Source organism: Platalea leucorodia, assembly GCF_965183815.1.
Source record: "Platalea leucorodia genome assembly, chromosome: 3".
NCBI lineage: Eukaryota > Metazoa > Chordata > Aves > Pelecaniformes > Threskiornithidae > Platalea > Platalea leucorodia.
In genome coordinates, this window is record NC_138825.1 from 93,879,557 (window position 1) to 93,895,152 (window position 15,596).

The 15,596-nt window shown below is 48.1% G+C and overlaps 2 protein-coding genes across 4 annotated transcripts; one reads left to right on the forward strand and one right to left on the reverse strand.

Moving 5' to 3' along the window:
• Positions 1–671: 671 nt before the first annotated feature.
• On the reverse strand, positions 672–8,887 carry MTO1 (mitochondrial tRNA translation optimization 1). Of its 3 annotated transcripts, XM_082306841.1 has the most exons (12): positions 8,697–8,887; positions 8,345–8,544; positions 7,491–7,608; positions 6,532–6,821; positions 5,179–5,291; positions 4,849–5,039; positions 4,459–4,589; positions 3,780–3,984; positions 3,531–3,702; positions 2,291–2,409; positions 1,648–1,805; positions 672–1,468 (listed from the first exon to the last, which is right to left on the reverse strand). In XM_082306841.1, the coding sequence occupies exons 2-12, from the start codon at positions 8,537–8,539 to the stop codon at positions 1,241–1,243; spliced, it is 1,920 nt and encodes a 639-aa protein (XP_082162967.1). In that variant the 5' UTR covers positions 8,540–8,544; positions 8,697–8,887; the 3' UTR covers positions 672–1,240. The 3 variants fall into 3 exon arrangements, with proteins under 3 accessions (XP_082162967.1, XP_082162969.1, XP_082162968.1); XM_082306843.1 differs by lacking the exon at positions 8,697–8,887 and having other exon boundaries at positions 7,353–7,541; positions 8,345–8,432; XM_082306842.1 differs by lacking the exon at positions 8,697–8,887 and having other exon boundaries at positions 7,353–7,636; positions 8,345–8,432.
• On the forward strand, positions 8,699–15,232 carry CGAS (cyclic GMP-AMP synthase; the record flags this gene model as incomplete). Its single annotated transcript, XM_082305486.1, has 6 exons — positions 8,699–8,802; positions 9,192–10,047; positions 10,913–11,135; positions 11,958–12,203; positions 13,575–13,677; positions 14,810–15,232. 6 exons carry the CDS (start codon positions 8,699–8,701, stop codon positions 15,150–15,152), a joined length of 1,875 nt encoding a protein of 624 aa, XP_082161612.1. The 3' UTR covers positions 15,153–15,232.
• Positions 15,233–15,596: the final 364 nt, after the last annotated feature.

The window sequence follows — 15,596 nt, forward strand, 5'->3', positions numbered from 1 at the left end:
CTTCAGGGGGGCAGAAGATGCCCCAAACAAAGCTGTAAGCTCTGCCCATCCTCCTGCTGCATGATGGGGCCCCTATCAACAGAAAGGGATTTGCTCTGACTCCTTTCTCTGGACAGGAAAGAAACCACTCACTCAGAGCAAACAGACAGAGAAAAGTCCAGGACTGTAATTTCAAAATGATAGCTGTATTTAACTCCAACAAAACTTGTTCCCAAACCTGCTTGCACAGCCAATTCAGAGGATGTTCAGAAACGAGAGCAGCATCAGAGACCGCTGCCTAAGTCAGGCGAGGATTCAGCAGGCTCGCAGCAACAGCTTGAATTTAGCTGTTCAGTTTCTTGATGGCACGTGACAAACTGACTGCCCCAAGCGTACCTCATTCGGATGCAAGTTATATTACTGTCACTTGCAGGACCAGCGCTGGTGAGAAACCCAGCCACCCACCCGCTGGCCCCCAGCACGTCAGCCGGTCAGTCACCCCCCCGCCTGGCGCTGGGGCTCCCGGGGCAGGCTGCGACGTGCCCCCCCGCCTCTCCTCAGCGCCCCGGCCGAGGCAGCGAGTCTCACTGCGCCTGCCTTCACCGGCTCCCTCACGAATCTCGGCCCACCTTTCCTGTGAACTGTGACCCAGCGAATCGCCAAGGCTACACTGAAAGCTAAGTGACAACCAAGTTCTTCAGCAAGTTTCGAGATAAGCTTTATTTATTTTAAAGGAGAGAAAAAAAAGCCCAGGATAGCGTTCAATCGGTCTCCTACGTAAGTTTAAATATTCACGCGGCGCACATTTTCATAACCAAGCGTCTCCCGTTGGCTGACTAAAACATCAGACCGTGTGCGGTCACTGCACAGCTACAAACCCAAGTAGTAATGTCAACAGAGCACCCTTTCCAGCTCAAATCCTCTTGGGCTGCCGTGGGTTCAGCATGGTAACATTTCTTACTTGTTTCAGATGAGCGAAACACCGTCCTTTCCAAGATGCTTTAAAACAGATTTTGACTACCTGACATCTTCCAAATGAGTGGAATTTTAAAAGCAATTCCCCTGTCTTTTCATTTGGATTGGCAACACCACAGGCTGTATTTGGGTTCCCGAGCATTCATCATCTTTGTTCTACTCAATGACAGTGCCACAGGACACAACTAGAACTGCTTTGGATCCAGCCAGCATCAGTTTTATCTGTGAATTGGCTCGTGAGCACAGCTGATGTTGCCACATTGTCTGGTAGGAGGGGTACACTTCTCTACAAAGGTGTTTTAACAAAGGTACTCTCTGGCTCCTCTTCAGAAAACTCTGCTGAAATCTGTCTTTGGGAAGTTGTTTTCTCTGAGTACATTTTCCCTGGTAAATACTTGCCAGTCGGAGGTAACGCTTTTAGCTTCTGTGTCTTCTGGTGACTGGTTTTCACAAATCTTAGCAGGTTAACGATAGCAGCTGGTGTAATTCCAGGGATGCGGCTGACTGCACCGATCTGCGTGTGGAAACAGGAACAAGTTAACTAAGAACAAACCTACACACTGGAGCTAGTGAGAAATGAGATCAAAACCCGTGGGTATTCCTTTCCCTGATTCTCCTCACCCCCCATGTTCCTTAGGACAACACAGAAGGGATTTCATTGCTGCTCAACCTTGCTGTGGCCCAGTATCTTACCGTCTGGGGACGGTTAGAGTCCAGCTTCTCCCGCACCTCTGTTGAGAGCGATGCATCAATGGCAAAGTAATCTAGGTCCTCTGGCAGTCGGAGGGCTTCATCACGACGCACTTCTTCTATTTCCTGCTGTTGATTGACTACACACCACTCGTAAGCAGCTGTGATGGAAGATCAGGGAAACAAAATGACCAGATATAGATGTTCATGTGAAACACATCACTTGCAGGAATTCTTGGAAGCAGAATGAGCAATTCCTCCGAGACGGTCAAAAGCTCCTCAGGAAGCTTCTAGCCTCACAGACTAAAGAGCCTAATTCACATCACTACTTTGGAAGAACTCATACTCTTTAATTTGTTACAGGAATTCAGATACACAGGTTGGCTTTTCCTCTCATCCCAGGAAAGGGTGGTCTATTTGACAGGGCAGTAAGGAGGAAAAACCCCGGAGTGAACATGAATAATTGATCTCACCCCACAAAGTGAAGCACGGGTCCTTGCATCGGGCTGTGGCCTATGGTAAAAGGTGCATGCTCTCGTAACAGTGTTTCATTTCCCTAAGCAGCAACATGAAACACACTGGGATGAACGGGTTGCCTGTCCCCTTACTGAACAAAACCTGCACATATCCCACTCTGGTACTCTACCTTCTATTTTCAATCTCTCTGCCAGGTCTCTCCATTGAGCAAGCTTTCCCAGGGGCTCTGGGACAGCCCTCGCCAGAACCTCCATGTTGGCCTCCGGATATTGAAGGATGTCAAAGGCACTGGGGAGAACAAGAGTAAGTTTTTATGGTAGAAGGAGTCACTTGCGTAAGGCAGATTTACAGCTGTTCCCAGCCCAAACTTGTGAAGATCTCAGCATAAGCCAGAACAACTGCAGAGCCAAGCTCACCTCCCTACTATCTCCTCTCACTGTACACACGAGCAGTTCAGCTCTTCAAGAGGGCTTTATGAAAAAATTTCTTTATGAAAAATGAACAGCCAGCTAGCCAGAGGTAAGGGCATCAAGGGGAACCTTTCACACAGACTGAGTCAGCCAGGTCTTAGTTACTGATTCACTTGGTCTGTTCAGCCTGGAGAAGAGGAGACTGAGGGAAGACCTCATCGCAGCCTACAGCTTCCTCACGAGGGAAGGAGAAGAGGCAGGTGCTGATCTCTTCTCCCTGATGACCAATGATAGGACCCGAGGGCAGAGCAGGAAGATATGCCAGGGGAGGTTTAGGTTGCACATTAGGAAAAGGTTCTTCACCCAAAGGGTAGTGGAGCACTGGAACAAGCTCCCCCGGGAGGCAGTCACGGCGCCAAGCCTGACAACATTCAAGAAGCATTTGGACAACACCCTCAGACATAGGGTGTGATTTTTGGGGTCATCCTATGCAGGGACAGAAGTTGGACTCGATGATCCTTGTAGGTCCCTTCCAACTCAGGATATTCTATGATTCCATGAAAACAACAGAGAAGGTAAGGTGAGATAAAGGATGGGTAAGGGAAGCAAGGGCCTTTGTGTACAAGAACCGCTACCACCTGACACTAGCCTGAAATCAATCCCTGCTTTATCAAGCTTCCAGCAAAGCAGCAACCCATTGCAAAACTGTCACCACTTGGTGACGCTCTCAATAAGACAGCAAGAACTGACTGGGCCAGTGGAGTACCCCCTTACTTTGGGAGCCTACGTCAGCACCAGGAAATGTGGCATAGTAAAAACAGCAACGTCGCATTTATTCTATAGGCAAACATCAGATGTCTGTCCCCTGAAGGTGATAAAGCTGGAATCCTGGCGTACTGAGATGGCTTCAGGAAGGAGGGACAAATGCTGTGAAACCACTAGCCAGATGTGCTAAAGCAAGCGTAGATCAGACCAAAAAGCTTCAGCGGTAACCTTTACCTGACAGGCGACCTTCGACTGCTACTGATGGGAACTTCTGGTATTAACTGGGACCATTTGGATATGCTGAACTGAAGGGATTTTAGTGTTGCAATTCCATCCTCTAAAGCAGCTCTCATCTTAACTGCTTGTTCGTATCGCGGCTGTGACACGCACCCAGCTTCTTCAAAACCTGCAGAGAAGGCGTATGAGACAAAGGTCTACTACCAGGCAGGGCTGCTCACTGCAAGAGCCACCATAATAAAATACCTCTGTGGGTGAGCCTGGTGTCGGCATTGTCAGGCCGGAGGGACATGCGGAACTCCACACGGCTGGTGAACATGCGGTATGGCTCGCTGGTGCCCAGAGTGGTAAGGTCATCGATCAGGACACCAACGTAGCCTTCGGTGCGACTGACGATGAAAGGGGGCTTGCCATGAACCCGTAGGCAAGCATTGATCCCAGCAATCACACCCTAGGCAGACAGAAAACAAAACAAAAAACATTTATTGGTCTCTTCGTGGCTAAAATATCAGCACATCTGCCTCCAAAGACCCACGTGTCAAACTGTACGCTGGAAAACGCAATAGTCTGTGCTAGTCATCTGGGCAGTTTCTTTCTTGCGATACTACGACTGTCTGAAGGGCTTCTTGGCCCCTGCTGACATAACCAGAGACAATTCCCACGTCTTCAGTTATACCCATTGCACAGTCTCCACGCTGAAACATTTGACAGTGCTTCCCATTACTTTTGTTACTGCAATCTCAGTAACAGCAACTGTAGATTCTAAAAGTAAAAATATCTGGGCAAGTCTGGAATCGGGGTGAGCAACAAAAGAAAGAACATCTCATTAGCACAAGATGGGCCTAGCAAGACTGCGTTATCAAAGACAAATGCCAAGGCAGTATCGCTTTCTGAATGCTGAGTATACACGATTAGATTCACCCACCTGAGCTGCAGCTTCTTCATAGCCTGTCGTGCCATTTATCTGGCCTGCAAAGAAGAGGCGCTGAACAAGACGAGATTCCAGAGAAGCAGTCAGTTGACGGGGATCTAAAAAATCATATTGCACCCCGTAGCCTATGACAAACAACAAGACAGATCTTATGGGAGGGATTTTGAAGGTCCCTATTTATCAGTAAAGGCAATCAGTGGGGCAGAATGACTTAGGTTATCCACTTTTATTTATGGTTTAAAAACAACAAAGGAAAAATCCCTGCATCCAAGAATTAATTTTCTTTCATATTCCTTTTGTTTTGCTACGCTCTAAACAAAATCTGGGTTTTATTAACTGGTAACCAATATGACAAATAGATTTAAAACTATTCACCCCCCTCACCTGGCTGTAACATCTTGGCTTTTTCCAAGCCTGGGACAGATCTGATCACCTGCTCCTGGAGCTCAGGCGGCAGCGTCATCGACATGCCTTGGGGGTAAATGACATTGGACTCCAAGCCTTCGGGCTCCAGCCACACCTGATGTTCTCGGTTTGAGAAGCGCAGAACCTTTGATTCAAGAGAGGGACAGTACCTGAAAGAGTAAATAGCCATGAGCACCACCTGACATGGAGAAAAAGTAACTTTCCAGAAGCAAAGCAGGGGAGACCCACAGTTTCAGACGGATTGTCAGCTTGTGCCGTTGAGAGCCTTGCATGATGCCGCACACTTACCGCGGACCCCTTGTTGTCTCCCTGATATGGTTGTTCAGGTGGAGGTTATCATGGATTATCTGCTGGGCTTTCAGGGTAGTGCGAGTCAGGTAACACGACAGCTGATCTTCTGGCTGAAAGAGGCCAAAGCTCACTTTTAAGTTAATCCAGTCACAACACTGTACTCTTACTGAACAACTCTGTTTGAGGATCTCTAAGGGCTTTTCCATGACAGTTGTCTTTCCCTTCCTGGAGAGATGGGTAGCGCTGTCATACCCACTGTACAGACAGAACGAGAGCAATCAGAGAGCCTAAGCAACATGCCCAAAAGCAGACCAAGAAGGAACAGAACCTGGGAGCCCAGAATTCAAGTTCTATTCTATACACGGTATTCCTAATTACAGGATGGATATTCCTATTAAAGTAACACATTATATCACAGCATTCAAATTAACCACAGGAATTCAAAGCTCTGAAGTAAGAGGAGTAAGTGCTGACTCTACCGCTAACAGCCAATTAAAGAGTTTGGTGAAGAAAAAAAAAAAAAAGAAATCTCTCAAAATGCTGCAACTAACATAGAAAATTCAAGGCTTGAAAAAAAAACACCGTGTAAAGTATTTCACTGATTTGTCCGAAAAAGTCAACAGACTGACATTCAAAATAGTAATAATGTTGCACCTCAACTCCTTGAAACCTTTCCTACACATACCAAGGACTTAAAGAGATATTACTTTCGCCCCCTCCCCGATTATAATAGGTTATTGCAATTCCTACATGCTCTGGGGCAAATTAACTCCCGATACTTAATTCTGTGCTATTTAACTACATCATGTAAGAACGCCATCCATTTTGCAAGATTTTCTTTGGAAAATTGAATTTCTTCTGCTTTTCAGTTTCTGTTAACATGCCACCTCTGAGCTCTGTGGATAACTCCATCCTTTCTCTTTCCTAATCAACACTATTAATCATCTCTAATTTCAACATTTTAATCTTATTCGAGAGCTGGGGTAACAAGCAAGACATCATAAATGTCCACAATCCAGGTCTAATACTGGAATTATTTTGTAAACCACCCATGTAACCAGCACATGAAGAATACTACTAACAATATCATATTTCGTGCAATTCTGACTCTAAAAGAAAAGAAAGTTTGGTTCTTAAGTTGAGAACTGAGAGGAAAAAGGTACTTGCTTTCAAAAGAAAACAAGCAATTTCTCCCTTTGCATTTGAGAGTCCTCAGAAACATAACGCCTCCAGTATGAATACAGCCCAGCTCCCTTTCCCAGCCATCAACTCCCTGGCTGATTCTGAGCACGACATTCCCGGAACCGCTCCCCAGCGGGCTCTGTGTGCATTTGACGCGTGCTACCCCACCTTGATCCACACAGACTCGCTGAGGAAGCTGAACGGCACCGGAGGATTGTCAGCCTTGCGTTCCTCCAGACTGCTGAAGTCGATTGTATCTTTGGCAAGTCGGGGCGGTGTCCCAGTCTTCAGCCTGCCCATGGCAAATCCCAGTTTCTCCAGAGTCTGAGCCAGCCCGATGGCTGGCTGGTCCCCTAGCCGCCCAGCCGGGTGCATCTCCAGTCCAATGAGGACCATACCCCTCAGAAACGTACCGGTGGTCAGGATAACACTCCCAGCATGTACTGTGCTCCCATCCCCTGAAACAGCAAGTTTTCAGAGATGCACAGATTTTAGTATCAACAAAGCCCTGGTATTCTGGTGCTTCTGTCTAAAACTAGACTAAGAGTGTTCACGGAGGGTTTATCCATCTTGTATTATTTAACAACATCAGCATTTCAATAGTAAAAGCATTAATAGCTTATAATACCGCTTAGTTAATTAATAGCAATAATACTGCTATAAACAGCATATAGTTATTCCTATATTTTTTTTATTCCTAAGCATGTTACCCCTAACACAGAAAACCCACTCCTGGGAAAAATTCCTACCCAGGCCTTTATTTCGGAAAGCTTGTTTACTAGAACAGCGAAGGGTAATAAAGCATGAGTCTGCTAGTAACAGGAGACCACTGCCTTGTAACGTTGCCGGCAGCATACGCCATTTACCAAATAAAATCTCAAAACACAGCATGGAATTCAGTATCACTAGCCTGAAGAAAATTAAACTTATGTAACCTCCCAATATCCTATCAGTCCAGGGATGTTTTTCATTGCATTACACATACTAACCTAGTTGAGTTCACACTCGGCCTAAATCACCTCTATCGGCTAATTCAACTTTCTCACTGATGAATCAGAAATGTTCACCCCGAAGGCCGCTCGTGGTGCGGAGGAAGTGAAGGTGCTTGCTGAGTTACTAGCACGTACCCAGAACGACTCCTGTGACTTGGCATTTCCCGGGACGGTCTGGTTCTGGCTCTGTCAAGAGAAGATCCTCCACAGATGCCTCATGAACTGTCAACAGTGGTGTGTTAAGGATTTCTTTCTGTCATGAAAGGAGTTACTGCAAAAATCTAGGAAGTTGAGACATACGGGCAGTCCCACACCCTGCTCACTTCCAAAACGTCCATCACCCTCGTCCCTTTTCCATTCTTACCAGGTCAGTTGGCAGACACTCGGTCACTGTACTATCCTGGTCTATCAAGTAGAACTTTTCATTCACAGATAGAGTTTAAGCTCAAAAGAAACTGTTTGGTCATGAAGCCTGACCTGTATAAATATCTATGTAAATACAGATACCTCTATAAAGTGCTAGAGAGTTTTTTAAACTATGCTGAGCTCCGACAACTTACGTTGCATTAAAGTGCCAAACAGAAAAGTATCTAGGTTTGACAGAAAAATATTAAAAACCACCGCCCCCATCATCCTCTGTAGTTTATGCTAACACTTCAGATTTGAGTAATTCATTCTAATACTCCAGCCCACAAACACATACAAAAAAATCCTTGGAAATAAAACCGTGTTTTTAAACTGGTCATCGCTCGTGACTTTCTCTTAGAATACCCCCGCTCCCATTTGACAGCGGCTGCCGCTTTCACCAGGCTGTACATAGAGACAGCCCTGTCTGCAGGGCTGTGTATCCTTAAACGGGGGAGCCCGGGGGCCGCTCCCCGCAGCGCTCCCCTTCCCAAGCCCGGGCGGGGGAAGGCAGCCGCCCCCCGCCCCCGCACAGGGTCACCCCAGGCCGAGCCCCGCAGCCGGCGGCCCGCCCCCGCCCTCACCTGCATGTTCTCCTTGTAGCGGCGCCGGTCGATCTGGGCGCGGAGCCCCCACACGGCCGGGCCCTTGACGCGGTTCAGCACCTTGTAGTGCACGCCGGAGCGGTCGCAGACCCGGCCGCACAGCCCGTCCAGGGCGTCCACCTCCCTCACGAGATGCCCCTTCCCGATGCCGCCGAAGGAGGGGTTGCAGGACATCTCCCCTGGGGAGGGACGCACCGACACCCTCACCCGAGGCTCCCGCCACCCCCCCGGCCAGGCCCCCGCCGCCCGCGGGAAACCGGCTCCCCGCGGCACCGTCCCCGCTCCGCCCGCCGCCCAGCCTGGCCCCGGCCGCCCCCGCCCCCGGCGGTACCGATGGTCCCGATCCTGTGCGTGAGCAGCAGCGTGCGGGCCCCGCCGCGCGCGGCCGCCGCCGCCGCCTCCGTCCCCGCATGGCCGCCACCGATCACCACCACCTCGTAGCGCGGTGCCGCCGCCGCCTCGCTGCCCGCCCGGCGGTGCCCGGGGCGCGGCGCCGGGGGTAGCGCCAGGCGGCGCCAGCTGCTGCGCAGCAACATGGCGCCAGGCGCGGCGGCGGCAGCGAGGGCCCGCCCGGCCGCGGGGAGCGGCGGAACCGGAAGCGGCGGGCGGGAGAGGCGGAACCTTTTGCTCCCCCCCGGGGCGGGGGGGGGGGTCGGCGGCGAGGCCGGGCGCCCCTCCGCCGCCCCCCGCTACCCCCGCTCCGTGAGGAGCGGCCCCGGCGAGGGGCGGCGCCTGCTGCCGGGGCCCGTCCCGCCGCTCCGGCGGTAGCGAGCGGCTGGTGAGGCCGAGGGGTGCCGGTGCTCCCGTGCCCTCCTTCCGCGGGGAGGCGGGGCCGCCCGCGGGCGGGAAAACGCTCCCCGGCGATTGGAGGGCGGCGGCGGGATGGCCCGGCCCGGCCGTCGGGGCTGTGCTGCGCCCGGGCGGTGGGGCGGCACCTGGCAGCGCAGGGGGGGGCCGCGGTTTCGTTTCCTCGGCGGCGGGGCGCTGCGTGGAAGAGGAACTCGGTTGAGGCGAAAGGCGGGAACTCCCCTGCGGCGGGGCCGCGCTCGCCGGCCTGCGGGGGCGGAGAGGGAGCGGAGGCCATGGACGGCGCCGGCGGCAGAGGGGAGAGGGGCGAGCGGGCGGCGCGGCCCGCAGCCTCGCGGGGCCGGGGCGCGGCGAGGGGCGCAGCCCGCAGCTCCTCGCGGGGCGGCGGGGCGGGCAGGGGGGGCGGCAGTCCGGGCGCCGCCGCCGCCACCCTCCGGGCGCCGCGGAGGAACGGCCGCGGAGGGAGGGCGCCGCGGAGGGACGGATCCCCCGCCCGGCGCGGCGGCCCGGCGCGGCGACCCTCCGCCGGCAGGAGGCCGCCGGCGGGCCCGGCAGCGGGCGGCGGAGAGGAGGCGCCCCCCGCTCCTCCGGGCAGGGCACCGGCCGCCAGAGCCCCCGCGGCGCGGCGGCGAGCGGCGGTGCCCGACGGGGCCGTCGCCGCTCCCGTGGCCCCGCGCCGTCCCGCGTCGACAGCGGGCGCCCTGCGCCTCCGGGAGGTGCTGTCGCGGCTCACCCTGGGCCGCCAGGACGTGTCCGACGCGTCGGGGCTGGTGAACCAGGTCGTCCCGCAGCTGATCCAGGCCATCCGGAGCAGGGACGACAGCTTCAGCTCCATCGAGCGGCTGGGCGCCGGCAGCTACTACGAGCACGTCAAGGTGGGCGCGGGGGGCGCCGGGCGGGGGGCAGCCCCGGGGCCGCGGCGGGCTCCGGCTCGGGGCCGCCGCGCAGAGGGCGGGAAACGGGCGGCGTCCGCGGCTGCAGGTGGAGCCCCGGAGCCCGCGCTGCTCCCGCCGCTTGAGAACAGCGGCGAGCTGGCCCGTCCCGGCGGGGAAGGCCTTTAGGGATTACTGTGCTAATTAACAACGATTAGTTATCAGATAGCTGACTTAGTGAAAGACGAACGTACGTGCATTTAGCGAGAGACGCTGCCGGGACAGGACCCGCTTTAAAGCCGCAGCCCCGGCCCTTGCACGGCGCGCAGGTAAACCCAGTGTTAACCGCAGGAGTCGTCGGGTACAGCCCTGCGTGAAACGCTGGGTGCCAATTTTAGGTTTATAGTTGTAGCTTATAGTTCTTTCAAAAAGCAGGAGAAATAGCAATGCCTTTTTTCTGCTTCTAGCTCAATCTGAAACAAAGTCAAACATGGGGACGCCTCTTTTTTTTTTTTTTTTTTAACCCAGCTTCAGGCAGAGCAGTGCGTTTTCTTTCCTCACAGCCGATTCCTCTGTGCAAAAGAATGACTAAGATCAGCCTTTATGCACTACTTGGAACAGCTTAAGGATCTTAAAACTCTCTTAAATATTAATAAGTTGGAAAGCTGGGAAATGAACTGCTATCAGTAAATTGCTCTTCTCCACTCGAATGCACAGCAATCTTGTGATACAAACCCACAGCAATAAGCGCATGTTTCACACCAGACACGAAAAGCAGACCAAGTAGATAAAACCGCAACTGATATAAAAGCCTAAAGAGAATAAAACCCAAGTTCCACGTTGAGTGTTGTATTCTCGTACTTTGCAGATATCTGAACCAAATGAGTTTGACATCATGCTTGTAATGCCTGTTGAAAGACTTCAGCTGGATGAAAGTGATGACACTGGAGCCTATTATTATCTAAGATTCAAAAGAAATCCAAAAGAACGGTATTTGTTGAAGTTTTTAGATGAAGAAGGAAAATTATCAGCTCTTAAAATGCTTCAAGCACTCAGAAAAATTATTAAAGAAGAAGTAAAAAACATTAAAAGTAAGTACTGAGAGAACAAGCTTCATGTAGGAGCGCTAAAAATCTAATTACATTGCGCATATGCATTGCCTTGTCGTTAATGTGATTTTTTTCCCCCCAGTCAACTGTCTCTCTGTGGCAACGAAGCTGTAACTGTAACCCCTCCTGCTCCATGCAGCTATAACAACTGTAACCCCTCCTCTCCCTGGTGTCTCGGTTTGCCCTTGGGCTAAGAATCCCCACAAATACATCCCAGCTCATCATTATGGGACGAACCCCTCGCTCCACGGCGCAATCCTCTCTCTATATGAAAATAATGAATATTAAGGTTTCTGTCACACACTTGGTACTTCCTACGTGACCTATGTATTTTGAATCTGCTGTATACAAAGAGCCATTTGCTAAACTGGCAGCAAAAGGAAGAGCTTTCTTTTATACGTTACCTAATATTTTATATCAATCTATATAGAAAATTTATCCCTTTTTAGGGTGCTCTTTTTCTCCAAAGCTTTCAGAAACATTGTGGCCAAATCTCTTCAGCCCCAGTGTTTTCAACAGTGAGGAACTTCACTGGAAAACATTACTGTATTTCTGATTCTGTAGAGATAGCAAATCAAGCAACCACAGCAGTTCAAAAAGTATTCCTTATTTCACAGAACTCCTCAGCAGGCCTTCTTAATGTTTTATTTAAAAATCCATATCCTGCAGGACAAAGAGCCAGTGACTGAACTCAGGTATTTCTTTTGATTGATTATAAATTCCTCTTAAGTAAAAACCTTAACATTCTTAAAAAAAGTGTCTTTTTTATACACATATAAAAATAAATTTCTTCTTTGTTACTAGATCCGGAAGTAACTGTGAAAAGGAGAAAGGCTGGAAGCCCAGCAATAACTCTTCAGATCAAAAATCCTCCAGCAGACATATCAGTGGACATCATCTTGACTTTGGAAGTTCAGCAGAGCTGGCCGCCCAGCACACAGGATGGCCTCAAAATTGAAGAGTGGCTGGGAAGAAAAGTCAGGGGACAGTTCAGAAATAATTCAATTTATTTAGTAGCCAAACAAAACAAAAAAGAAAAGGTTCTAAGAGGTACCTCAAATACAGACAATAAGGCTAACTTAAGAAATATCCTCTCTACAACTTGATCACTTACAAGTGCTATGAAAAGGGTATCCAGATTCTGTTCAGTATTCTGCCTTTGAGGTACAGATCGCTATCTCATCCTGGATGTATCCAGATCAAAGTCAACTGAAATCCCTCTATACAGTATCCGATTTGCGACCCTGCTTGTCCTGTACTGAAATCTAAAGACAGAACTGCTCGGCCAGGCTGTATACTAACCCTTCCTAAGAGCGTTCTATGAAATCTACTAAGCCAGACACAGGAATACGGACCTCTCCTGTGCTAGCGCTGGGCTTGACAGCAACACCCACTCCTTTGCTTTATAAGAAAAAAAAAAAAAAGTGAATTAAAAGGAGATTTCTAAAAAGGCAGGGAGCAGCCCTCGAAGTGGCACTGTATACACAAGTTATGTACTTCTGCAGGAAGTAAACCGTGTACTTTTCTAGCAAGATACATTATTTCTCACTGAACTCTGGTATAGCTACAACATTTTTTTTTTTTCCTCCAGACCACTGTCACACCAAGCCTACCTTAGGTTGCAGAAACATCCCAACTTGTCATTGCATTATGATTTCAGCAAAAAGAGTTCAGGCAATCTGCTCTTTTTTTTTTATTTAATTAGCATGCCCATCTTAACAATGCCAAATAAATCATTACTGCTCTACTGGGCTCTCTCTTCCTGTGAAAATTAAATGTAAAGAGTACCTGAACCAAAAAGGCAAGGGAAACAGTCCAACTTACTTAAGGAAGAGAGAAATGATTGTGGGTGTTCTAAAAACAGGGGGTTGAGCTATGTTAATCACTGCTTTTCAGAAACATTACCAGAACAAAAATAAATGCTTTGGAACAGTCACCTTACCCGAGGCAAACTCACAAGCATATTACTTGCACAAAGAAACTGAAACCAACAGCGAAGATTTTTTTATTCAAAACCAGAATGGTTACGCTGTAAGGCTAATAATACAGAACAGAAATTCAAAGGTAGTAGGTTTCTGAGTAGTGTAATTCCCCAGATCGTGTTCAACAAATGCAGCAAAGTTCAGAATTAAACTTAAAAGTAAATCCAAACATCCTTAAGAATACAGTTAAAGCACCCAAACAATTAACTATGTCCTATATTAATAACATTCTAATTGTCTTTGTGAGGGGCAGTTGGGCAATTAAGGAGAAATTAGAAATAACTGTAGTCACTGAATTACTTTTTTTTTTTTTAAACCGCAAAGAAATTGTTGATATTGAAAATTAAGTCAATTATAAAGTGTCTTTTTTTTTTTCATAGTTGCAGACACCGGTACTTACTGCTGTGTAACAATTTAACGGTCTTGTACTCAACTTTAGGAAACACCTGGCGACTCTCTTTCTCGCATATTGAGAAGACCATGATGAACAACCATGGCAACACAAAGACGTGTTGTGAGTCTGACAGACCGAAGTGCTGTAGGTTGGTATTTCATATGAATGTTTTACTTTAAGCCTGCGTGAGCCAGGCTAGCACTGTCTAGCACTGTTTCAGGTTAACAGTTAAAGAATTTGATCTGTTACTTGTAATAGGGAGCAAGAATAAGGCTTCTAGGCATCGTTGTTCTACAGCAGTACAACATTGTATGTACTCGCTGAACGTCTGACTTGCGTTTACTCAACGAGAGGTGGAAACAAATCACACAGCAGGTTTACAGTCCAGACTTGCCTTAGAAAGCAAAAAGATGTCACTTGTTAAATCATCTTTCCTAAACCAGTCCTGTTTAGAAGAACCAGCTTAACAGTCCGATGACTCAGCTTTCTGAGCTTTGGGAACAAAATTACACTTCATAGCAAGGTGATTTCTAAAATGATGGTGAGAAAAGAACTGCTGAATGGGATCAGGATGAATAAATGTGATTTTTCACTCCAATAAAAACTTGTTTCCACATTTCTTTGAAGAGAAAGAACAAAAGCCACGCGAGGTACAGAACCTGCTTAACGGCAAACCAACTTCTTAGTTTACTTAATTACATCTTATACTGCATCAGGAAAGTCGCAAGAGAACTAATGCCTAATTCTTCACCTTTGCTTTTGGAATATTACCAGACACTCATTGCCCCTACCTAGCAGTGTATTAAACTATATATATGCCTTTTACCCCTTGTGGCGTGCCACAGGAAGGTAGTGGCACTTCCTTCAGTGTAAAATCCAAGCTGAAAGGGCCGCTTCAATCGTAAGTGGTGCTCCAAGTTCACGTTATACTGGCAGCACCTGCAGCTGGGGGACTGTCCTGCGTAAGCACGCTGCTGACCGACGCTCTGCTTCGGTGTTGCTGCAGCTACCAGTGGAAGTGGTGCATGCACAGAAACTACTGTTTAAAGTAGAAATCCTTCATTGCTAGAATCTGACTTCATACGCAGTAGTTCAAGGATTATCCAGCCTATTGCTGCACTTATTTTCAGATTTTATTCAAAGCATTTTCAATAATGTTATTCTATTAGAATAAGAATATTTTTACTGCTTTCATGAATAATGTGTATTTAAATATCTAAAATGCATATTTAGAACTGACTATGCAGAAAGCACTTAATAAATTCTTATTTATTTAACAGGAAAAGTTGTCTTAAGCTTCTGAAGTACCTTCTAGAGCAACTTAAAATGAAACATACAAAAGAGTTGGAAAAATTCTGTTCATATCATGTCAAAACTGCATTTTTCCACTCGTGTGTCATGTGGCCAAAGGACACAGACTGGCACGTGGGAGACCTGGATCACTGCTTTCAGAGATACCTGGGCTATTTTCTGGATTGCCTGCAAGAGTGTCGGCTGCCACACTTTTTTATTCCCCAATACAACTTGCTCAGCCCGGAAGATAAAGCAAGCAGTGATTTCCTTTCAAAAGCAATAAGCCATCAATGGAACAACAGATTCCCAATATTTCAGGAGAGGTATTAAAAACACTGTTTACAATAACTGTCTAATTGTGTAGATTAATGTATTTAAAAACAGAAGATCTGCACCTTAAGTTACTTGTCAGTAGTCTGATACTACAAAAAACAAAACAAAATCAAGAACACTGAAAGAAAATTGCACATTTCAGTCATGCTGCTTAGCTATAACGCTTCAAAGAAATAGGATGTTTTCAACATTTATCTTCCCTATCCAAATGTAGATGTCATGTGCAAAATATCTTCAAGGTATAGTAAGAACATATAGAAGAATAATTTGCAATAGTTAATTTCCCACATGTAATTTCTACGACTCCAAATATAAAAGCATCGATTACTGGGTGAAGTGAAAACTGACAATTTTATTTAAAATGAAAATCCACTGCAGAATATCCAAAATACATTCTTGCTTTCAAAAGAAAAAAAAAAGTCACTGGAGTTACTTTGACAT